Below are 24734 nucleotides of genomic sequence, written 5' to 3'. Positions count from 1 at the left end.
TTCAGTAACCTAATTAAACATTCTGCTTCTCCTCTTGCTTCTATTTTCCGCATAATAGTTAACATGATCTTTAATGCATAAAGTGGTGTGTGTTACTTCTCTTCCTAATCCTCTTCAAAAGTGCAGCTTTTTACTGCACTTAAGATAAAACATTTGAATATACTTATGAGGCCCTCATAATGTACCCTGTCTCCCCTCTCTCATCATGTAACCTCTCTCTCCTTTGGGCAATTAAGTCAGTTGTAATGGCCTTCCTACCATTACAATTTCCTACCATGAAATTTCTACCTTTTTTTTCTTAATCAAAAAAAATTTTTTTTAATGTTTTTATTTATTTTTGAGAGAGAGAGAGAGACTGAGTGCAAGCAGGGGGAGGAGCAGAGAGAGACACACACAGAATCTGAAGCAGGCTCCAGGCTCTGAGCTGTCAGCACAGAGCCGGACGTGGGGCTTGAACTCATGAACCACAAGATCATGACCTAAGCCGAAGTCGGACGTTCAACTGACTGAGCCACCCAGGCACCCCTCTTAAATTTTTTTAATGTTTACTTTTGAGAGAGAAAGAGAGAGAGAGACACACACACAGAGAAACAGAGCATGAGTGGGGGAAGTACAGAGAGAGAGGAAGACACAGAATCTGAAGCAGTCTCCAGGCTCTGAGCTGTCAGCATAGAGCGTGATGTAGGGCTCGAATTCACGAACAATGAGATCCTGACCTAAGCCGAAGTTGGACGCTTAACTGACTGAGCACCCAGGCCCCCTGAAATTTCTACCTTTTTAAATCCCAGGAACTGCACACATGCCATGACTTCATTCTGGAATGTTCTTCCCACTTTTTACTAGACTATTCATCCTTTGATTCTCAGATTACAATTTACTTTTTCAGAAAGGCCTTTCTTGACCCTCATATTTAAAGATGCACCTCCCCCCCTTTATTTCTCTTCATACATTTACATTGTATAAGTGTATATTTTTATTTGTTTAGTGTCTGTCTGTCCTACCCAACTGTAAGCTCTTTGAGGTGATGGATCAAATCTATTAGTTTCATCATTGCATACCCACCTTCTAGAACAGTGCCTGGAAATTCATAGGCAGTGTTGAGTAAATGACTGATACTTGGAGTTTAGGGTATTAGTCTGGCTTATCATTTCCTTGTAGTTAAAAATCTTTCTACAATTTTTTATTTAATAAAACTTTATTTTTACTGGTATTACAACAGTGTCCTGAATTAATTGAATTGACAATTTTAAGTAGCTTCTAGAATTACTCATATTTTTAAATTGGAACTAAGACCTAATTTGATACATATATCTTTCTTTATGCCATCTAAATTAAATTCTGTTCTTTGACAAGTGAGAAGTTTTTTAAATATCTTTTTTTTAATTTTTTTTAAAAATATTTATTTATTTTTGAGACAGAGAGAGAGAGAGCATGAACAGGGGAGGGGCAGAGAGAGAGGGAGACACAGAATCCCAAGCAGGCTCCAGGCTCTGAGCTGTCAGCACAGAGCCCGACGCGGGGCTCGAACCCACAGACCGCGAGATCATGACCTGAGCCGAAGTCGGACGCTTAACCGACTGAGCCACCCAGGCGCCTCTTAAATATCTTTTTAATTATAAAAGTAATATGCTTTATACAGAAAGTACCAATAACACAAAAATGTAGATCTTCCTGGAGCACCTGGGTGGCTCAGTGGGTTACATGTCCGACTCTTGGTTTCAGCTCAGGTCATGATCTCATCATTCTGAGAGTTCGAGCCTCAGGCTCGGTGCTGACAGTGCAGAGCCTGCTTGGGATTCTCTGTCTCCCCATCTCTGTGCTCCTCCTCCATTCACACTGTCTCCGTCTCTATTAAAATAAATAAATAAACTTAAAATATATATATAGATAGATCTTCCTTCACCATTTCCCTAATCTCATTCCCCAAAGATAACTACTCTTATCAATTTGATATAAAATGTATCAAATACTTTTCAAGGCATATACAGATTATTTTAAAATAAAAAGTTGGAAGATGTTGATAGATATGTAGATTACTGACATGGAATAGTGCTATACTTACTATCCTCTGCTTAGATTTTCTCATTTTGTTTTCTGTAAATAGTTCCCTAAAATATAATTGCTCGATCGAAGAGGGACATATTTTGAAGTTTGATAGATATTTCCAAATTGCCTTCCCTAAGGGTTCCAGAAAAATAATTTTTAAATAACCTATTTGTGGATTTTATGATTAGAAAAATAATGTTTATCATAAACAATTTGACAAATACAGAAAAGCACACCAAAAAAAAAACACTTTTTCCATCACCTGGTGGTATTCTAGTTTTTCTTTCTGTGTACTTAAAAAAAATTATTTTTCCAAGATTGGAATCATACTATACAGATTGGTTTGCAATTTGCTCTTTTCAAAAAATGTTATATTATTTTCCCATGTCCATATATATATATATATATATATATATAATTTTTTTTTTAAAGATCTTATTTTTAAGTAATCTCTACACCCAACATAGGGCTCAAACTCACAACCCCAAGATCAAGAATCACATGCTTCACTAACTGAGCCATCCAGGCACCCCTTCCATGTCATTTTAAAATTCATTTATATTTCTTCGCTATCTTGTTATAATGTATTTAACTAATTTATGTTACTAGACATTTAGATTGTTTTCTAATTTGCTTTTATAAATAGGACTGGTGTGCATATCTGTGTGTGTGTATATATTTATACCTCTCCACGCTTTTTCAACATACATATGTATTTAGAAGTGGAACTTCTGGAACAGAGTCTTAAAATTTAAGGCTTTCAGGTCACGATCTCGCGGTCCGTGAGTTCGAGCCCCGCGTCAGGCTCTGGGCTGATGGCTCGGAGCCTGGAGCCTGTTTCCGATTCTGTGTCTCCCTCTCTCTCTGCCCCTCCCCCGTTCATGCTCTGTCTCTCTCTGTCCCAAAAATAAATAAAAAAACGTTGAAAAAAAAAAAAAACAGACCAAAAACATAGGGGAGAAATTGGCTTTAAAAAAAAATAAATAAATAAAAATAAAATAAAATAAAATAAAATTTAAGGCTTTTCATTCATGCCAGATTGCTCTCCAGGAAAATTCCAAGTTATATCTTACTAGCAATCTCAGAGTACTCATTTTTCTGCACCCTGTTAGGTCTAAATAAATAAATACATAAATAAAATAAATAAATTAAGTTTTAGAAGTGATGAAATAAGAAATGAGAGATACAGCTATGGCGTGGAATAGACCATGAATGTTAAGACATCGTGCACTGCATACGTTGTATTCTTACTACCTACATTATCCAGTTAATAAATGTCCTTTATTCTCTTTGTGATTTAGTTTTGATTCTTTTTTGTGTATGTCACTATTCTTTGGTTGGCTGCCATTTTATTTTTTTTAATCTATACCTTTTCACCTAGAGACCAAATGAGAGGATTGACACTGTGTCAGAAAAACCAAGAGACGATCCAGTACTAAAAGAGGAACCCCCGGTGAGTTGTTATATTGAATACTGTCTAATCAAGTATGGTGTGAGAAGGTGAAAGCAGGGTGACTAAAATATAACACATGTTTACACATATTATTATAGTTCCATACTTCTGGATTTCCGAAATTATACTGAAATAAATCTTGGAGCTGGTTTAAGAGGTAGATACTTTCAGTGAATTATTCTCCTTTTCAAAACTATGACCACTTTTTCTTATCAAAGTATAATCAACATGTAGCACTGTGTTAGTTTCAGGTGTACAACATATTGATTTGATATGTGTATACATTGCAAAATTATCACCTCAATATGTGTAATTACCATCTGTCACCATACAAAGTTACAAAAATATTTTTATGACACCTTTTCAATGGATTATGTGAATTCTCAAGGTCTCTTATAGATAAGACATCAAGAATATCAGCCCTATTTTCAATATTTGGAGTGAAGCTTATTGTTTTCCTTCTCTTCCTTTTTGCTAGTTATGGATAGGTATCAGGGAAAATATAATTGAAGATAAATTTTACTAGGTTAACATGTTTAATGTACTTGTACATAATGTCTTTTTTTTAACTTTGTCTGCTAATGGAGTTTTATGACCTTTTCCTGTAGGTTCAGCCAATATTATCTTCTGTTCCAACAACAGAAGTGTCAGCTGGTGTTAAGTTCCAGGTTGGCGATCTTGTTTGGTCTAAGGTGGGAACCTATCCTTGGTGGCCTTGCATGGTTTCAAGTGATCCCCAGCTCGAGGTTCATACCAAAATTAACACAAGAGGTAACTAAAGGCATAAATAGATATTAAATAAAAGGTCGGGGGGGGGGAATTGAATCTTAAATATTGTATATAAGAGTGTGCACATAATATACAATCTGACACCAAAATATCAGGGCTTTTTTATGTTTATTTTTGAGAGAGAGAGACAGAGACAGACAGAGACAGAGCACAAGTGGGGAAGAAGAGAGTGAGGGAGACACAGAATCTGAAGCAGGCTCCAGGCCCGAGCTATCAGCACAGAGCCCCACACAGGCTTGAACTCACCGACTGTGAGATCATGACCTGAGCTGAAATCGAATGCTTAACAAACTGAGCCACCCAGGTGCCCCCAAAATATCAGTTTTTAATTACTAGTGATAGAATTCTGGTCATCTTAATGGGCAGAAAGCCTCTATACCTGAGACAGTCCTTGTTTTCCCTTTTACCACTCTGCATTTTATAATTTCTTCGTGCTGCTTCTTTAAAAAACCTTTATCTGACTGACCTCTCATATGAATTCCAAAAGAAAGCAGATGGGTAAGTAATAAGATGTCTTATATGGGGGGAAAAATATGTCTTATATGAGCTTAGTGGGCATTTGGGCCATGCTTTCTCACTGTACATTTTATTTCATCATTGACTACTATGGATAGTAATTTTTTACCCACACGGTGTTTTCAATGCTGATGAAATTTTCACAATGCTTTTTTTGCCTCCTTCAATCCATTTTTTAATCTGTAAATTTACTGAGACATCCTTATAAATTCAGTACAACATAGATGTACAGCTTGAATCTAGCTATTTAGCATAGAATCCTACCTTAGGAATATTAATGTTAAGAAAAAGATGTTTTCTAACTTTTCTCCATTTCTTTTCATGGGTTTGACCAAAACATGTTGACTAGATTATTGGGATTCTAGAATTTGGGATGGACTTGCTTAGTTAGCCAGAGGAAGGTTTGAGCTTGGAATTTATTTCTGGATATTTGTTTTGTGAACTCACTCTTGTTACATGTTGAGTTCCTTATTGTTTGTGACAACTCTGCACCTATTTTTCTCTTTAAAATTTCTTTCTTGCTTCCTGTTCATTGTTATGAAAAGAAAAAATGTCTACATAAGTCTTGCAAGTTAGATTTGTGACAAGATCAGCCATATCTATAACTTTTGTGCTACATAGCCAGTAATCTGCCCTGGTACAGGAGGCAATTATCTGTCATTATAACCTGCTAATTAAAGGTTGGGTAACTGGAAGCATCAATGGAGCAGACGTAAAAAAACAAAAACAAAAAAAAAACCAGCATTGTGGAATGTCTACTTTTGTGGAGGGCACTATGTTAAGCATTTCTCTTATGTATTTTATGCAGTCCACATAGCAGCAACACTATGAAGTAGGTACTATTATTATCCTTATGTTTTGAATAAGTAAATAGAGTTTCAGAGAGACATATCCAGAACCTCCACTCTTAAACATACTGTGTATTGAAAGGAAAGTTAATTGAATTCACCTAGTCATAATTTACCAAGGTTGGAGGAAGGCAGTCAGTCCTAGTTCTTTCATTTATTACTTATTACTCAGAGTGTTGGACTAGTAATCTCTGAAATACCTTGAAGGTTTAATAATCTATGATTTTATGAATGGGAGAAGAAAGGGACAAGGATTTCCCAAAAGGACCAAGCTGCCTTCTTTTTTTAAAAGTTTTATTTTAATTCCAGTTAACATACAGTGTTATATTAGTTTCAGGTGTACAATATAGTAATTCAGCATTTCCATACATCACCCAAAGCTCATCACAAGTGCACTCCTTAATCTCCATCACCTATTTAACCCATCCGCCCCCCACCTCCCCTCTGATAACAAATCAGTTCTCTATAATTAAGAGTCTGTTTCTTGATTTGTCTCTCTCTTATTTTTTTCCCTTTGCTTGTTTTGTTTCTTAAATTCCATGTATGAGTGAAATCACATGGTATTTGTCTTTCTCTAACTGACTTATTTTGCTTAGCATATTACCCTCTAGCTCCATCCATGTCATTGCAAATGGCAAGGTTTCATTCTTTTTGATGGCTGAGTATTATTCCATTGTGTGTGTATGTGTATATATATATATATATATATATATATATATATATATATATATACACCACTTCTTCTTTATCCATTCATCAATTGATGGATACTTGGGCTGCTTCCATATCTTAGCTATTGTAAATAATGCTACTATAAATATAAGGGTGCATGGATCCCTTTGAATTAGTATTTTTGTATTCTTTGGGTAAATACCCAGTAGTGCAATTGCTGGATCATAAGGTAGTTCTGTTTTTAAGGAATCTCCATGTTTTTGAGGAATCTCCATATTTTTTTCCAGAGTGGCTGCACCAGTTTGCAATCCCACCAACAGTGTAAGAGGGTTCCCCTTTCTCCGCATCCTTGCCAGCACCTGTTGTTTCTTGTGTTGTTAATTTTAGCCATTCTGACAGGTGTAAGATGATAGTTCATTGTAGTTTTTGATTTGCATTTCCTTGATGATAAATGACGATGAGCATCTTTTCTTGTGTCTTTTAGGGCCAAACCTTTTTAAATAACATAATCCATGTACCTATCTGGGCTTCTAGAGCTCTCTGAGATATTATTATCATGTGATAATTATCCAGCTCTTTAATTCTTTCCCCTTAGAGCATGCTTCTGAGATTATATAGTTTCACCTGTAGTTACTTTATGAAAACCTGCTAATTTCAGCTTTTTTATGGGATATAAGTGAAAGCACAATTTATGCTGCATCTGTGTTTCAAAGGAAGTGTTTAAGTTTAGTTTTATGAATTAATCTAATTTGGTCTGGTATCCCCTAGACAATCTTCTACTTTACTGCTGGAAGAACTGATTTTGTTTGCATTATTGAGAAAACTGGAATTCTGAGAACTTAGAAATTTTTAAAAATTTAAATTAATTAAAAGTGTATTCTGATATTTTTAATGTTCTTTTTCTGCAGTAGTTTTTAAAATAACCGCTTTTTGATATATGCATTACATGCCAATTCCGTGCAATTCAGTGATTTTTTAGTACATTTACAGAGTTGTGCAGCCAGCATTACATCTAATTTTATTTATTTTTTATAAAGTATTTTTTTTATGTTTATTTATTTATTTTGAGAGAGAGAGTGTGTGCATGCACTTAGAGAGAGAGGGAGAGAATCCACGCTGACAACATGGAGCCCAGTGCAGGACTGGAACTAACCAACCATGAGATCATGACCTGAATTGAAATCAGGAGTCAGACACTTACCAACTGAGCCATCCAGGCACCCCTCTACATCTAATTTTAGAACATTTTCAGGGTGCCTGGGTGGCTCGTCGATTGAGTGTCTGAATCTTGATTTCCACTTAGGTCATGATCCCAGGGTGGTAGAATTGAGCCCCATGCTGTACTCCAGGCTGAGCACGGAAGCTGCTTAAGATATTCTCTCTCTCTCTCTCTCTCTCTCTCTCTCTCTCTCTCTCCCTCTCCCTCCCCCTCTCCCTCTCCCTCCCCCTCCCCCTCTCCCTCTCCCTCTCCCTCTCCCACCCCCACCTTCTCCCCCTCTTCCTGTCCCCCTCTTCCCCACTTTCACATGCGTGCTCTCTCTCTCTCTCTCTCTAAAATGATAATCCATTATATGTTATCATTATGTTTTTATGAAAAATAACTATTTTCTCAAAAATATTAATGAGGAAGAAGAGTATCATTTTACATTGTTACAAATCTCTTTAATGTCTGACTTAAGTGAAGATACTAGATACTCATATCTGCCTATACATTCAGTCTGTTATGATTTGTTGTTTTGGTTGAAATATATGCAGATGATCTGGCCTCAGGTACGTAGTCGGAAAGGGATAGTGTATTTTAATAGCCTTTTTAGATAATTGTGGATATATTTGATATATATATATCTGATACTATACCCATACTCAACAAGTGGTGGGTAAGTTGGAATAGAGAGCCTAAAATCATATCAATAAACTTTTTGCACTTTGTTACATTAGAATCCGTTGGTTCTGTCTTGCACTTTGAATGAATCTTTTACTTTACATGATTCTGTAATATCATATATTGGCCACTTAAAAAATATTAGTTTTACCAAGTGAGACATATCTTCCAAATGTTGACACATTCCTCTATAGATGTATTTTTAAATCATATTAGTTTACATGACCAGTTATTTCATCAGAAAATTCTTTGATTATTGGGAATTTGGAAGACTCACAAGGATAAATACTGGTTTTGCAAAATTCTAATTTTTGCTTGAAAGATCAAATTTTATTATTGGCACAAGCAGTGTCAGTTGATTTCCTTGAAAGAGCAAACTTGCTTTTGAGGAAATATCTGCCAGATGCTCAATTTCAAATAATCATAGGTTTTCTGCCAGTCATTCTTTGAAATATGGTGTTTTGTGAAAAAGTGGCCAGTGACCTTGCAATTCAAACAACCGTACAGGTACTTTTCCTCAAGATAACTGTCACACTTCAGTATGTACTTTATGCATTCTTCCCGTTTTATCACACAGAATATTAAAGACATGTATCCAAGGGTTGAGATTTAGTAAAATTAATCATTTTTACTGCATCACGAAGGACATTAAATAAAACTGGCTTTTTTTTTTTTTAACTGCCAGTGTGTGGTTGTGAAGAATGTGATACTAGTATAGTTTGGTGTCACTCTCTGGTTTTATTTTTGCTAACATGCCAGCAGTCTTATCTGCAATTGTTCCTGTAGTATTAAGTGCAAATGTCAACAAAGTGAAACAATAATAACATCTTGGTATTATTATAAAGATAGTTTTGACCTTACAGGATCCGTGAGTCTGTGGCCTCTTCCCCTCCCCTGTTTGTATAGCGCACTTTTATATGTCCAGAAAAGCAATTTGACCAGCATTCATTCATTCATTCATTCATTTTTGAGAGACAGAGAGAGAATGGGAGAGGGGCGGAGAGAGAATCCCAAAAAGGCTCTGTGTTCTCTGCATGGAGCCAGATGCAGGGCTCAAATTCACCAACCGTGAGATCATAACCTGAACCGAAATCAAGAGTCAGACGTTTAACCAACTGCCACCCAGGCGCCCCTGACAGGCACTTTTAAAGTCCAAGAAAATATGTTATACATTTTTGGAAGGAAGAAAATATTTATTTAGACACAGATTTGTTTGTAAAAAGGTTTAAGACAAGGAAAAGTAACTTGTGTAACCAAGATAAAAAATCTGATAATTAGCAGAATTTCTGATTTCCTTTCTCTTAAAACTTGCTGTACTAATTTTAACCATTTGGGAGTGATTTTTTACAGTAACTATTAGTTGTGTAATTGGCTGGTGTTGGATTATATCTTTGGACAATGCAAAGTGTACAAGTTTTAATAGGAGTAATGCTCGGGAACCTGGCTTAGGTTCACATTTTTGGCAGAGTATATGTGGATCCTTATGGTCTGAAATGCTTAGTAAGAATTTTTTCTTATAGGTGCCCGGGAATATCACGTCCAATTTTTTAGCAACCAGCCAGAGAGGGCCTGGGTTCATGAAAAGCGAGTACGAGAGTATAAGGGTCATAAACAGTATGAAGAATTATTGGCTGAAGCAACCAAACAAGCCAGCAATCACTCTGAGAAACAAAAGGTAACTGACAACGTATTAACATTACCAATCAAATATGGTTGTTAGGGAACTTAATAATTTAGTAGAATTTTTCATACTTAAATTCAGACAGTTGTTAGAATGATTTGTTATTTTAACCTAAGTTCAGTTTTAATAACTTATTTTTATGTTGGTAAGTTTTATATTTCATATAAACAACATTAGAGTACTATTAAGAACTTGAACTCTGCTTAATACATTGTTGGATTCTATTTTGAATTGAATTAATGTACATAAGACTAGAAGATGCTAGTGAAATGTTGATTTTGCCAGGGAATTTTATTCTTTTTCCTATTTCAACATCTTTCCATAATTCTCTTTAGTCTTATTTAGTAAATTGTTTTGTGAAAGTAAAGCTTCTGAAATATTTAGTGAGCACCTCCTGTGAGACAGGCACTATTTTAAGCATTTTATGTATATTAATTCACTTACTCTTCATAACAACCTAAGTGACGTAGATACTATTATTCCTATTTCTACAAATGAAGAAATTGAGACATAGAAAACTTAAACAATGGATTCAGCCAAGATCACACTTGATGGAACCAAGAAATATGTTTGTGGTGGTGGATGTTTTAGAATTAGGACATCAACTCTTGATAATCTATCTGGTTGACATTTTTAAACTCAACTAATTTTAGGATGGGTCTCTTGTGATTCCAAAATTGTTCATATTTTTACACTTTAAAAGCTAAGTTTTATCACAGAGGATTTTAATATTTTCAGACTTAACATTTTACAGATTTATACATCAGTGTTCCACATATACCATCCCCTCTCATAGTTTCCTTAGCTAATTTTGGACTCCCTCCAGTCTAACCCCCTGGAGAATTCATAGTTGCTTTGGTCATCTCACATACTTTTATTCAAAGTTTTCTTATGTGTTTTGCCACCTCAAAGTCTTCTGATCAACAATGATAGAGACCTATGGAAACCGATTCAGGGTTATTTTTTCTCTCATACATTGCTTCTTTCCTATGTCATGTCAACGCTCATTTGTTTCTCCAGGTTCTGTCTTTTTCTTCATTCTGCTCCTGTTTGCATTATGGTATAAACTGCCAGCCCAGCATCAAATGCTGACTCTGCCATTTAGCTTTGTTGTGATCTCTGTAGCACCCCTGAGCTTTAGGGTGTCATTTTTTTTTTTTAATGTTTATTCATTTTTGAGAGAGAGAGACAGAGGGAGCATGAGCAGGGGAGGGGCAGAGAGAGGCGGGATCCCAGCTGACAGCAGTGAACCCGATGTGGGGCCCAAACTCACAAACTGTGAGATCATGACTTGAGGTGAAGTCAGATGCTCAACCGACTGAGCAACCCCGGTGCCCCTAGGGTGTCTTTTTTTTTTTTTTTTTTTTTGGATTGAGAGAGGGTGGAAGTAAGTTAGGGGCAGAGAGAAAAAGAGGGAGAGACAGAGAAAAGCAGGGCTCACCTGAAGCGGGACTCTTGTTCACCCAAAGCAGGACTCGAACTCACAAACTGTGAGATCATGACCTGAGCTGAAGTCGGACGCTCAACCGACTGAGCCACCCCAGTACCCCTAGGGTGTCTTTTTTTTTTTTTTTTTTGAGAGAGAGAGGGTGGAAGTAAGTTAGGGGCAGAGAAAAAGAGGGAGAGAGAAAGAAAAACAGGGCTCACCTGAAGCAGGACTGTTGTTCACCCAAACCAGGACTTGAACTCACAAACTGTGAGATCATGACCTGAGCTGAAGTCATGCTTAACGACTGAGCTACCCAGGCACCCTAGGGTGTCATTTTTATTTTTTATTTTTTATTTTTTTTTAACGTTTATTTATTTTTGAGGCAGAGAGAGACAAGAGCATGAACGGGGGAGGGTCAGAGAGAGGGAAACACAGAATGTGAAACAGGCTCCAGGCTCTGAGCGGTCAGCACGGAGCCTGATGCGGGGCTCGAACTCACGGACCGCGAGATCATGACCTGAGCTGAAGTCAGCCGCTTAACCGACTGAGCCACCCAGGCGCCCCCCTAGGGTGTCATTTTTAATGTTAGTGCTTTATTGGCCTCTGAAAGTAATCGTTCTGTAATCTTTCTTCCCTTTGCTCTCTTTATTACTAGCTTTTTATGAACATAATGTGAGGAGGATGGCTCCCTCTTTGAGGGACTTATCCAGCAGAGTGGTCAACAAAAGATACATAAAAGAGAGTAGACCTGCATATCATCTGATGCTGATACTGACTTACCAAAGTTAAGGAGTTAGAACATTTCATTTGTTTTACTGAAGAACCTGAAGATATTTACATTACCTGGAGAGATGACAGAATCACATGGGAAATATATATTGGTTTAAATGTACCCATTAGATTAAAGCATATCCGATAATGCCTGTGTCTTTTTTTAAAGATTCGGAAACCCCGACCTCAGAGAGAACGTGCTCAGTGGGATATTGGCATTGCCCATGCAGAGAAAGCATTGAAAATGACCCGAGAGGAAAGAATAGAACAGTATACTTTTATCTATATTGATAAACAGCCCGAGGAGGCTTTATCCCAAGCAAAAAAGAATGTTGCCTCCAAAGCCGAAGTTAAGAAAACACGAAGACCAAGGTCAGTGCCGAATACTCAGCCAGAACAGACCGATGCAGGTGAGGTGGCCTCCTCACCATCAAGTACTGAAATTCGGAGACAGAGCCAGAGGCGGCACACAAGTGTGGAAGAGGAAGAACCACCTCCTGTTAAAATAGCCTGGAAAACGGCTGCAGCGAGGAAATCTTTACCAGCTTCCATTACAATGCACAAAGGGAGCCTGGATTTGCAGAAGTGTAACATGTCTCCAGTTGTGAAAATTGAACAAGTGTTTGCTCTTCAGAATGCCACAGGAGATGGGAAATTTATCGATCAATTTGTTTATTCAACGAAGGTACCTCCTTTGTTTTGTGGGTATTTGGGGGGAACAGTAATTAATAAGTAATCAACTTTGGCATTAAAAAAAACCCCACAAACAACACGAGGTCATACTTTAAATACCCTTTTGTCTGCTGAATTTGAAACGTATAATCAGTTCGCTGTGTTTAAGAGGGGGCAAAAAAGGCAAAAAGGCTATGTTTTCCTTCTTTTTTTCCCTCTTTTGTATATGCCCGTCTGTACTAGATTAATCTTGGGTTGTTCAGCCAAAATTGAGCTTAGCTCCCTAAAGTTGTGGGAAAAAACTGGGCACTTTGCCTGTTTCTGCATGTATAGGTAATTTTTCTTAGCCTCAAATTGTGCTTCTTATTAAATTATTTTTGTCAGTTATCTGAAGTAACCATTGTAATAATGTATCTTGCTGGTCTCTTTGGTTGCACCAGCAATTTTGTTAGGTTCATGTTGGCTTGGGATAGCTAGTACATTTTAGAGAAATTCCAGAACTGTGTTTGTTCTATAACAATTAACTGTGGTGATAGCTTGGGTGAAGGGGTGAAAATACCTCTTCAAACTGAATACCTTCATCAGCCAGCCCTGAGCTTCCATTTAGGGCACTTATATTTTAGCTTTTAATGTTTATTTGTTTTTGGCAGAGAGAGAGACAGAGACAGAGCATGAGTGGGGGAGGGGCAGACACACACACACACACACACACACACACACACACACACACACACACAATCCAAAGCAGGCTCCTGGCTCCTAGCTGTTAGCAGAGCCCAACGAGGGGCTCGAACTCACAGACTGCGAGATCATGACCTGAGCCGAAGTCGGACCCTCAACCAACTGTGCCACCCAGGCACCCCCATTTTGGCTTTTAGACTTTAAAACTGTCTCCTGACATTTGTTACGTTTACTGCGTATTGCTCTTCACTGTCCTCCCAACCCTTCCCACAATTGTGGACTTGTGAATTTGAGTTCGTGTCACTTCATGGGTGTGTGCTTTTAAGAACTTTGTGCTTATTTCCTAACGTTGTCATATGCACACTAAAGTAAATATAGGTATGTTTCATCGGTGATATTTTTTCTTTTTTTTTCTTCCAAGTTTTTATTTAAATTACAGATAGTTAACATACAGTGTAATATTATAATATTTCAGGTGTAGAATTCAGTGATTCATCACTTACACACCTGGTGCTCAAGTGATATATTTTTCTAGAGTGAAGCATAAGGGTTCTCTATTAACTTGTTTCTGACTAGAGGTTCAACTGATTTCGGTAAGACTAAGCTACTTGGAAAAACTTAAGTTAGTTTCCACTTGATTCTGCTGGTAGCTTTGAATGGCAAATGAATACTTTGCATCTTTTTTTTAATGTAAATTGGCTTCATTCTTGGAGCTAGTTTTGATCTGCTTTTGGTACAGAAATCAAACTTTGTCACACGCCCCCCCCCCCCCCCCCCCAAGGAGTGCTATTTAAATGAAATTTGAGATAAAACTAATCTTTTAAAAATGAAGATCTTAAAAATATATATATTTACAAATCACTCCTTTATTCCATTATGTTAAAAATACCTAAAATTGTACCTGCCTCTCTCTGCTCCAAATTGCTTATTGGGTACACATTGTGGTCACCGTGAATGTCAGATTTCTGTGCCTAAGGATATTCTTGTCTTTCAAGACGTGTTGACATTTTTATCTTTATATTAGGGTACTGTACCAAATGAAAATAACTTGAGTTCTTTTCCTATGATAGGGATAAATGGAGAGGCTATTCAGACCAGAAAAACATTTTGTTTTTGATAGAAAATTGATACAGATTCTTTTTCTTTTTTAAATTTTTTTTTTAACTTTTATTTATTATTGAGAGACTGAGCATGAGCATGGGAGGGGCAGAGAGAGGGAGAGACACAGAATCCGAAGCAAGTTCCAGGCTCTGAGCTGTCAGCACAGATCCCAACGCGGGGCTCAAACTCACAAACCACGAGATCATGACCTGAGCCAAAGTCAGACGCTCAACCCACTGAGCCACCCAGGAGCCCCCAGGTTCATTTTTTAGTGATACGCATCATATGGAGTTAGACAAATAGTTGTTTTTTGTTTATTTTTTACGTAATCTCATTCTACATTTTAGAAGACATCCTGATGACTTCATAAAATTGCTCTGATAATGGCTAAGATGATAAATTAACTCAATCAAAGACCAAGTAAAATTCAAGCAAATTATGAACATCTTAAGCTGTCTTTATAAGTCAATGATTCCATTTGCTAGTAATCAACTATTTTTTTATTTTTCCTTATTTTGAAGGGAATTGGTAACAAAACGGAAATAAGTGTCAGGGGACAAGACAGACTTATCATTTCCACACCAAACCAGAGAAGTGAAAAGGCAACTCAGAATATATCATCTCCTGAAGCAACATCTGGTCCTACAGGTGAGTAATGAATGAAAAATATATGGACGCATTTTGAGGTGTCATAATTTTGTTTTGGTATAAAATGGTAGCTGTGTTCCTAAGAAACTTTTAGTTACCAAATCAAATTGTATTTAAAAAATTAAATTATAAAAGCAATTACTTCAGTAGGAAAGAATGGTTTAGGAGCTAGGGAGCTTTATTCATAGTAGGATATTTTTCCTACAGGAATTTAAGTAATAGGAGGGCTCTGTACTTAAAAGAACATAGTTATGAAATCTGTACACATTTCAGTAAATGCACCATTTGATTATTTCTCTTTGCATGAGAGTTAACAGCTTTACTTTTCTAGCACTATTACACATCCTTAGACCATTTCCTCCATCTCTTATTAGAAACTAATTAACAGATGCCTGTGCTTTTTTTATTTTTAAGTATGCTTAGATGTTTGGAACTAAGGGACTAGGGCCTAACTCTCCTATTTTAATCTGTTCTCTGATTAACAGATCCCATTAATTGAGAACCAAGCTATATTATTCTTGCTTAAGGGAGAAATGCCTAGGGGCACCTGGGTGGCTCAGTTGATTGTCTGACTGCAGCTCAGGTCATGATCTCACAGTTCCTGGGTTCAAGCCGCACATCCGACTTTGTTCTGACAGCACTGAGCCTGCTTCGGTTTCTCTGCCTCCCTCTCTCTCTGTCCCTCCCCTCCTTGTGCTCTTGTTCTCTCTGTCAAAAATAAACAAACATTAAAAAAATTTTTTTAGGGGCGCCTGGGTGGCTCAGTCTAAGTTAAGTGGCCGACTTCGGCTCAGGTCACAATTTCGCGGTCCGTGAGTTCGAGCCTCGCGTCGGGCTCTGTGCTGACAGCTCAGAGCCTGGAGCCTGTTTCAGATTCTGTGTCTCCCTCTCTCTCTGACCCTCCCCCGTTCATGCTCTGTCTCTCTCTGTCTCAAAAATAAATAAACGTTAAAAAAAAAAAACTTTTTTTTTTTAATTTTTTTTTACAACATAGAAGTACCTATATTTAGTAAGATTGTGCCTTTCGAATGGTCAAAATAATTTTTATTAAGGGACTGACTTAACTAAGATCATATAGTTTAACTGAGTATCTGGTGGGTTTGGTTTCTATAACAGTATTGCTGATTCATATGGTCATCAAGAAAAGAGTTAGATTGTCAACTGGTTTGGTCATTTGGAATCTTAGTTTAGGAGAAAGAAGTTTGTTTCATCTTGTTCTTTTAAATGGTTTTTGGAATGAAATCAAAGAATGAACCAAGTAATTTTATAGAAAAGGATTAAAGTCTTGAGAACTAAGGTAGTAGCCTTCAATCAGTAGTAACTCAGGCAGAATTGAGATGGAGTGGCACTAAAGAGCCAATATTTTTTGTAAGGGAAACTTTGAGTAAGATTCTTACTATTATAAGAGCTAAATAAAAGTCATTGTTTGAGAAAGAAGTTGGGGTGGCTCTCTTAAAATAAATGAGGGGGGCTATAAGACACGGTGAGGTGGTGGCAGGGAGATGGGACAAATATTGGATGGAGCATACTAAACATTATACCTTTATCCAAAATTGAGTTGGGAAGAGAAGTTGGAGTAAGGAGAGTGAAGTCCAGAACTTGTATCATTTCAAAATACTATATAAAAAAATGAAATTACGATTCTAAAGAAATGAATAAATGGACTTAAAAGATTTTGCATTAATTAGCCATAATTGAAAACATTTGTTCCCTTCTTTGAAGATTAAAAAAAGTCTTTGGTGGGAGGTACCTGTGTGGCTTAGTCAGTTGAGCATCTGACTTTGGCTCAGGTCATGTGCTCATGATTCACAAATTCAATCCTCATATCAGGCTCACTGCTGTCAGCCTGTCAGAGTAAAGCCTGCTTTGGATCCTCTGTCTCCCTCTCTCTGCACCTCTCTCACTTGCACTCTGCCAAAAATAAATTGGAAAAAAAAAAAAAAATCTTTTGGCCTCGGCTTCCCGTAGTTAGGTATATCAGTTTTGTTATTTTTTTTTTCCAGTTTGGTTATCTTTTAAACTGTTGGTAATTTGTCTGAATTTAAGTGTGATACTTAGCTAGGGGGATCTTTATTTAAATATCTATATTCTAATTAGGGAGAAAGTAATCTTCATATTAGACTGATCTTAAATATTATACTTTTTTTAATGTTTATTTATTTACTTTGAGAGAGAGAGAGAACATGAGCAGGGGATGGGCAGAGAGAGAGAGGGAGAGAGAGAATCCCAAGCAAGCTCTGTGCTGTCAGTGCACAGCCCAACTTGGGGCTTGATCCCATGAACCATGAGATCATGAGCTGAGCTGAAATCTAGAGTTGGACGCTTAACTGACTGAGTCACGCAGGCGCCCCTATACTTTTATTTTTAATGGAGCTTTTTTTCCCTTCCCCTCAGCTACTGAACATTCATATTGTCTTTTTCCTGTAAGACTTAAGTTCTGCTATGATTTCTTTCTTTCTTTTTTTTTTTTTTAAAGTGAAAGGTTATACTGAGTTATTCCTTAGGCAGGTACTGTATTTAGGTTGTAAATTAATGAGTGCTCTAAAGCTTTGACCTTGGTTTAAATTTGGTTACCAGCTGTGGTTGATGAGCAGATTTTGCCTTTTTAAATGACCATTTTGCTTCTTGTGAAAACAACTTCAGTAGTTGAAAACCGAGAAAAGAGACTTGATCTCTCTTCAGAAACCAATAGTGTCATCTCAGTTGGTGTTAACTACTTAGGGAGAATTCTTGGGCCTCTTCCTAGTAAATTTGGAGGATAGATCGAGTATCTGGTACTGCTAATTTCTGTGTTTTGAAGAATTGTATTTGCATTTCTAAGCTATTTTCCAAATTCAGAGATGATCACCTCCTCTCTCTTAGGACTTAAACATAGTACTTTTTAGTGGTTTTAAATGTAGTAGAATTTATGTGTTCTTCGGGTAGCTTTCAGAACAATTTTAAGAAGTCATGTTGCCTTATTTTCTCTAAGATAGATCAAATACCAAAATACCATTTGTACTTGATGGAACAGTTATGTTGACATCCTTCAAACAAGTAAAGCTTTTTGTTTTAAGCAGTTCTTATTTCTGGGATACTCAGGTGACTGTGAGGGTAGGAGATCTGTTGTCTTGGTAAACATTTCCTTCAGTGTAAGAAGAGTGAGAATGAAGGAAGGAGCCAACACCTTCATTTGTGACTTCTCTGGTAGAGATTAACCACAGCTGAGAAACAATATATTCGTGTCAGACTACCTCTCCTTCCTCAGAATAGAAGTAGTGGGATCCTTCTTTGTTTTGGCTTTGAACTAAGGTGAAGGAAACCATGTATACACAGACAAGCACAATGAAACCACAAAATATGAAGGTAATGTGGAAGGCTTTATTGAATTAGCTTCTGCCTGCTTTGATAGGAGCTTTCCCCTGTGGCAAGTGAAAGGTGATTATTGTCTAGGAAGGACCATTTGGGTGGTCCAAGCACTGAGAAGGTGGAGAACAGCTGTGCTGAAGGCGTCATTCCTTCTCAGGATCACAGAATGAATCCTTCCTGATTTAGTGTTCTTTCAAGTTTTGGTCTTCAGTCTAAGTTTTATCCTTTCCAAAATGGGGTCCATGTGAGTTCTTTTCTGTTTACTTCCAAAGAATTTTACTGTTTAAAAATTAATAGTTTCTGTTTTACTATTTAACATGAAAAAACTTGCTAATTTGTTTCAAATAGTTTTTCATGACTAATTATGTCTAAAGTATAACAATTCCTTGACATCCAAGTTAATGATTTAGTTTTGGCCACACTTTTGTCCCTTTACTGCTTTTTTCTTCTTTGTTGTTAATAATATAACAGTAGCAAAAACTTATATAAGTGCACCAGCACTGTTAAGCATTTTACATATAGAATCAATTTCACTCATTTGTTAAAAATGCTAACTATGTAGCACTGATTAAATTTTTAATGATTTATAATTAAAAGACCGAAAGTAAAAAACAACAACAAAAGTGATAGATAAAAAAGCAGGGGATTGGGCCAGATCTTAGTTACATAAATGTCTAGTCATCCTTAAGTGAGTTTTTATTTTTTGTTTCTTTAAATCACCTCTTAGGCTCAATAGAAAAGAAGCAACAGAGAAGATCAATTAGAACTCGTTCTGAATCAGAGAAATCCACTGAGGTTGTGCCAAAGAAGAAGATCAAAAAGGAGCAGGTTGGCTTCCTACATGTAGAGAGTTAAAACATTGTATTTGTAAATGTTGTGGCTTATATGGTATCTTAAAAGAAAAAGAAACTTTCCCCACACTGGGTTTCCTTTTTTTGGACTATTCGTATGCTTCTGTCCTGGTGAGTTCCAGTGCCCAGTTCTAATACAACCATCCCTGTGATTCTGCTTCAAGCATTTTCACAGAACATAGTCAGACTACAGGAGATGGGAAGCCAGTGGTACAAGACTCTTAAAGAATTCCTCACATTTATTTTGAAATTTCTGTTATGAGCAAAATGATTTCATGTTTTCACGATTTTTATTTGGAACCATCACTGAGTCACCCCTGCCCTTTTAAATTTTGATTTTTTGTTTAAGCTGCTGGTATGTATTGTTTTTATTTTTTAAACAAATCAAATTAATTTAACTATGAGAGTTATATTTAAGACACAGATAATCATAGATGATCTGGTTTTTCTGTTGGTATCACAGATTTTTTGGAATGTTATTTTCCCAGTGGAATGGCACTCACCTGTGATTGGTCTATCAGAGAAACACTATTAAAGTAAAAACAAAAAAGAGGAGGAACATTTGACTGAAAGGTATTAAACCAGTGTAACCAATATAATAATATACATATTAAATTACCTTTTTCAAAGAAATGTTAAGAAACCATTTTTCCTTTAAATTAAACTCACAATAAGAATTTTTCTTAATTTTCTAAAGTAGAAGAATACCCATTTTGTATAGCCCAGACAGCTGCTATTAAACAAAAAGAATTCTGGATAGAATTTGTTCCAATAAGCTTTATATTTTTAAAACCATTTAGTATGGAAGTGTGGACTTTTCTATTCAAATTGTTTCCTTCATAATTTTAAACTTCCAAACTTAAAAGGTAATTTTGTGGGTGCTCTATGGCATCTCCAAGCATGTAAAACAATTTTCCCAGAAACATTTAACTAAAATTTAAATAATGTACTAATTTGTCATTCATTTATCATAATTAACTTTCATACTTAGGAAATTATATTCCAAAAAATCTTTCTAAGCTCTTGCAAATCTATAGCATTCATTAACAAAACAAAGTTGTGATTTTTCCAGCTGGTTCCCAAATTCTGTGACCAGTCAGTTTAAAATTAATAAGCAGAATGAGTATAAAAAGTGGGACAAATTGTTAATGCCACTGTGTTAATAGTTAGTAGTAGAACAATACCAGTGATTGTTTTAGAAGATTTTATATTTGTATTACTAATTGTATCTTATAAAAACGCTTCTGTTGTATGTTTTTTTACCTGTTGTAAAAAAAATAAAAATTTTTTTAAAAAGCTTAGAACAATCCTTAAATATTTACAAAATGTGTTTCAACATGCATATTTCACCACATCTTAAAGAAACATAAAATTCAACTCATAGCTAAAACAGGAACTCCTCCAAACAGCATCCTTTCTTTAATTCCAATGGTTCAGTCCTCAAATTACCACGTGTTGTACATATACATTGGCAGAATAACTTCTGATCTCGCTCTCCTAATGTAGGATCAAGACACTGTTCATAAGACACTCAAGAAAGTGCTTTTGCAATATCACAAACTTATTTTCTTAAGTTTGTACTAGCAGCAAAAGTATTGAGCTTCCAGCTGTATGGAGCCCTGTAGCACTCTCTACAGAGAGGGTCCTGATTCCCAGCAACTTAGCTGTGAGTGCAGGCGCGGAAGGGTCTTAAAGTGGCGTGAGTTACATTAACCTGAGTATCATAGTAAGTAAAAATTTATCCTAACGTCTTTGGGGCGGGAGGGGTTTATAGCAACATTGGGGCTGGTTGCAGAAACAACCCCTCTCCTGCCTCCCAGACACTGAGAAAAGGATTCTTGTTCTCTTCATATACCAAGGGAATGGTGGGAAAAGTCTTTGCTAGAAAGCATGTGGCTGTGTGTTGTCACTTGGTATTCAGCACAGGCAGCTAGGATTTAAACCCTCCCTGACCTTGAGACAGAACTTTACCCAGAAGATGGGACGGAGTTCAGATTACAGATACATTAATCACTCATCATTATTTAGATTGATGGAAGTATTGTTTTTTCCCTCTGTTAATTAAAAGTGAAAAAAATTCATTGTTAATGGTATATTTTTCTGTCCATACAGGTTGAAACAGTTCCTCAGGCTACAGTGAAGACTGGATTACAGAAAGGTGAGTTATTATAATGTTGCCTTGCATTTCCTCGATTAAAAACCAAATTTTAAGAATTACTTATTTGTACTTCATGTATTTTTGTTTGTCTCTGTAAATCACTGTTGTTGCTCTTCAGTCAAAAATTTGTGTGAAATTGAAGTATTTCCTGGCGTGTGCGTGTGTGTGTATGTGTGTGTGTGTCTTTTAGAGTTGATCTTATTCTGTACCTCCCATGTGTAAAGTCTTACTCGTTTCGGTAAATTGGAGAACACCATGTAGACTTGATACTGTTTCCAACTTTTCTCCATAAGATTCTGGGGTTTCACTGGTTAATAAACTAGGGATGTGACGAATCCATTTTTTTTGGTATTCGACTGAATACCGAATAGTAGCTATTAATGTTTATCAAACATGGACTATGACAAATCAGACAAGACAACCTGGTTGAAAAAAATCTTGCCACGTTTATTTTTACAGTGCTGTAAAATCTTTTTTTTTTTTTAATTAAAATGATTCATAGCATATTTATGGCCATTATTAGATGACCTTATGCAAATCTATTTGAGATATGCACAAAGTTTAAGAAACCTTAAACTTATATCTGTATTTTCTGTGTGCAATTTGACTACAGTACAAACTCCATAGCATGATTCGTGCATTTTTGATGAGATCATTCAAACTGTATTTAATACCTGTAGTTTACTCTGGGCAAATTGCATTATTTAAAAAAAAAAAAAAAAAAAAAACACCAGCCTCTCTGCATTCTCGGGGAGAAGTCTGCAGCGATGGTCTCCGTGGAGATCCTCAGCAGAACTGAACAGCCTCTCGGAGGGAACACTGCTTGGCGGAGCTCCAAGAAAAGACATCGCGATCGCTGCGAGATTAGGAGGCCTGATTGCGTTGTGTTTCCACCATTCCACAGGGTCGGCGGACCGGGGAGTGCAGGGCTCTGTCAGATTCAGTGACAGCTCCGTCTCCGCAGCGATTGAGGAAACTGTGGACTGAGATTCCTGTACAATTTCATCCCAGAAACTCCAGACTTGTAGTCTCCATGCAAGATTTCTTTGTCGGCGGCTCGATAAACAGTTTCTTTGTTTTCAATTTTGATTTTGCCAATCCTCATTATTGGCATCTTCCTGCCTGGTTTCTTCTTCAAGACTCTGAACAATTGCTTTAACATTCAGATGATTTTTTTTTTTGGTCTGAGCTGGATGGGTACAGCTTAAATCATGGGTCCAGCCTAAAACCACCGTTTAACGTACACTGATCAATTTCAACATGGACTGTTTTTGTTTTTTTGTTTTTTGTTTTTAAATAAAGCATCATTAATGCACATCTGCAGGGTTTTGCCAAACAGCCCAAATTGTATACATTACAATCATTAAAAGCTCTTATTTTTTTTAATATTAGTGCCGTTATCATGGAGAACAGCATGGCAGCTGTCTTTGGCAGTCTGTCATTTTTCTAGCATTTTCAGAAACTCATCGGAAATGGCGGTACCTGTGTTTCCCTTCGAAAGCCTCTCAGTACAGCACTCCTGTTCCTCTGTTAAAACTCCTTGTTAATCCAGTGATCTTTTAGGCCAAGGAAATACTTTGTGGTGGTGTTCTGGGTCCACACACCAGCAATGAAGGAGATAGATTTGTGTACTTGTGTTTTTTAATCAGCGTTAACATGGGCAGGCACCCTCATTTATAGATGTAAGGAAACATTCAGTGAAAAAACTTGTAGAATGGGATGTGATAACAAGGTTCCAGTAATCTGAGCAGTCTAAAGAGGCCCACATCCTCCACCACAGAACATGGCTATATACCAAGTGCTACTCTCACTCAGCCTGTTGCGGATCTTCATGGCCTCAGGAGACTTGTTTCTCCATGGTCTCTTCTGGACTGCACACTTCCACCATAGCTTGCTGGGCTGATCTAGATGTCTGTTTGTTGTATGGAAATTTTGGGGGAAAAAAAATCCAAAACAAACTGTGGGTTGAAATATTAACCGTCTCCTTGGTTCCCTGGTATTCACCGTGCCTGATCTGCACATTTCATCGTGGCTGTTTCTGTATAGCCTATACTGCATTAGCCCAAGAGATTGTTGCTTTGTAACTTTTTGCACTATTGTTTTGGCTGGATTTGTATTACACACAGTTTTAAAAAAAAAAAAAATTCCTCACTATTCTCTGCCTTTTTTTTTTTTTTTTTTCATATTTATTCCTTCCCGCACAAATTCCACATAGAGGCCTCTCATCCAGCTCTTCGTTGATTTGGCTGCACTTGAACATTGATTATCCGTTCCAACCCTCAGCAATGTGCCTCCTAAATGGCATGACATATGTAGATGTGCTGCAGCACTTGTTAATGGTCACAATAAATGCCACTTCACCAAGGAAGTCTCAGATGAACAATTATGAACATCCAAAACTTGTTCGGGGGGCAATAATCAACTGAATTGCAAAATTCGGGGGAAAATGGCACTATCCGTGTACGAATCGAATACAAATCAAAGATTTGTCACATCCCTAATAAAAACAAGATGGAGATGTCTCTGCGACCATATTTGTAAGCTACACAGTGTGTTGGGTTTTATGTCTTCCCCCTCCAAATTGAATGGTTCTCTGGATTGCTCCAAATCAATCGGCTATCCTGTAGTTTTGATAGAATTGGTTTTTAGCTTGGAACTTGGGCTCTGTCGACGGAAAATAGCTTTAGAGCAGGAGCACTGAATTAAATGTTTTTAATAGAGCGGTTGTAAATTAAATCACTCACTATCAGGAAGGTCAGAACCTTATGAAGTTTTGACTCATGACTTCAGTGTTACAAAGAGAGCTGTGCTTTTTTTTCACACTACAGATGAGTCTGAGGAAAGAAAGAATCTCCCACAAAAAAAAAAAATAAATAAAACTTTAAGCACTATTTTAGGATTAATTTCAGTATGTTGTATTAAGGTGCCAGCGAGATTTCAGATTCCTGTAAACCTCTAAAGAAAAGGAGTCGCGCCTCCACTGATGTAGAAATGACTAGTTCAGCATACAGAGACACGTCTGACTCCGATTCTAGAGGACTGAGTGACCTGCAGGTAAATATGTTCAAGGTTCTGGGCACACTGCTTTTTCACTTTGAAAAATGAAGTAACAGAATACATTGTTTGACTTATTTTGGGGGGCTCGGGGAAGTTTTTAAATACCCAGGGAGCAAATCATCTTGGTTCTT

The 24734-nt window shown here is 36.9% G+C and overlaps 1 protein-coding gene across 3 annotated transcripts in view; it reads left to right on the top strand.

The window, feature by feature from the left end:
• The window catches only part of NSD3 (nuclear receptor binding SET domain protein 3), a 102909-nt gene that overhangs the window by 36938 nt on the left and 41237 nt on the right, over nt 1–24734 (top strand). For 2 of the 3 annotated variants that reach the window (XM_049631427.1, XM_049631428.1), the window contains exons 3-10: nt 3428–3499; nt 4108–4270; nt 9727–9881; nt 12257–12772; nt 15063–15189; nt 19265–19365; nt 21501–21546; nt 24470–24600. In XM_049631427.1, coding sequence (XP_049487384.1) covers nt 3428–3499; nt 4108–4270; nt 9727–9881; nt 12257–12772; nt 15063–15189; nt 19265–19365; nt 21501–21546; nt 24470–24600 — 1311 coding nt within the window. Of the gene's footprint in view, nt 1–3427; nt 3500–4107; nt 4271–9726; nt 9882–12256; nt 12773–15062; nt 15190–19264; nt 19366–21500; nt 21547–22450; nt 24030–24469; nt 24601–24734 lie in introns of those variants that run through there. The other variant, XM_049631429.1, reaches the window with a different exon arrangement.

The sequence above is a fragment of the Panthera uncia genome, chromosome B1 (assembly GCF_023721935.1).
Source record: "Panthera uncia isolate 11264 chromosome B1, Puncia_PCG_1.0, whole genome shotgun sequence".
NCBI lineage: Eukaryota > Metazoa > Chordata > Mammalia > Carnivora > Felidae > Panthera > Panthera uncia.
The sequence above is the reverse complement of the archived record's forward strand: the minus strand, read 5'-3'. Positions and strand labels throughout refer to the sequence as shown.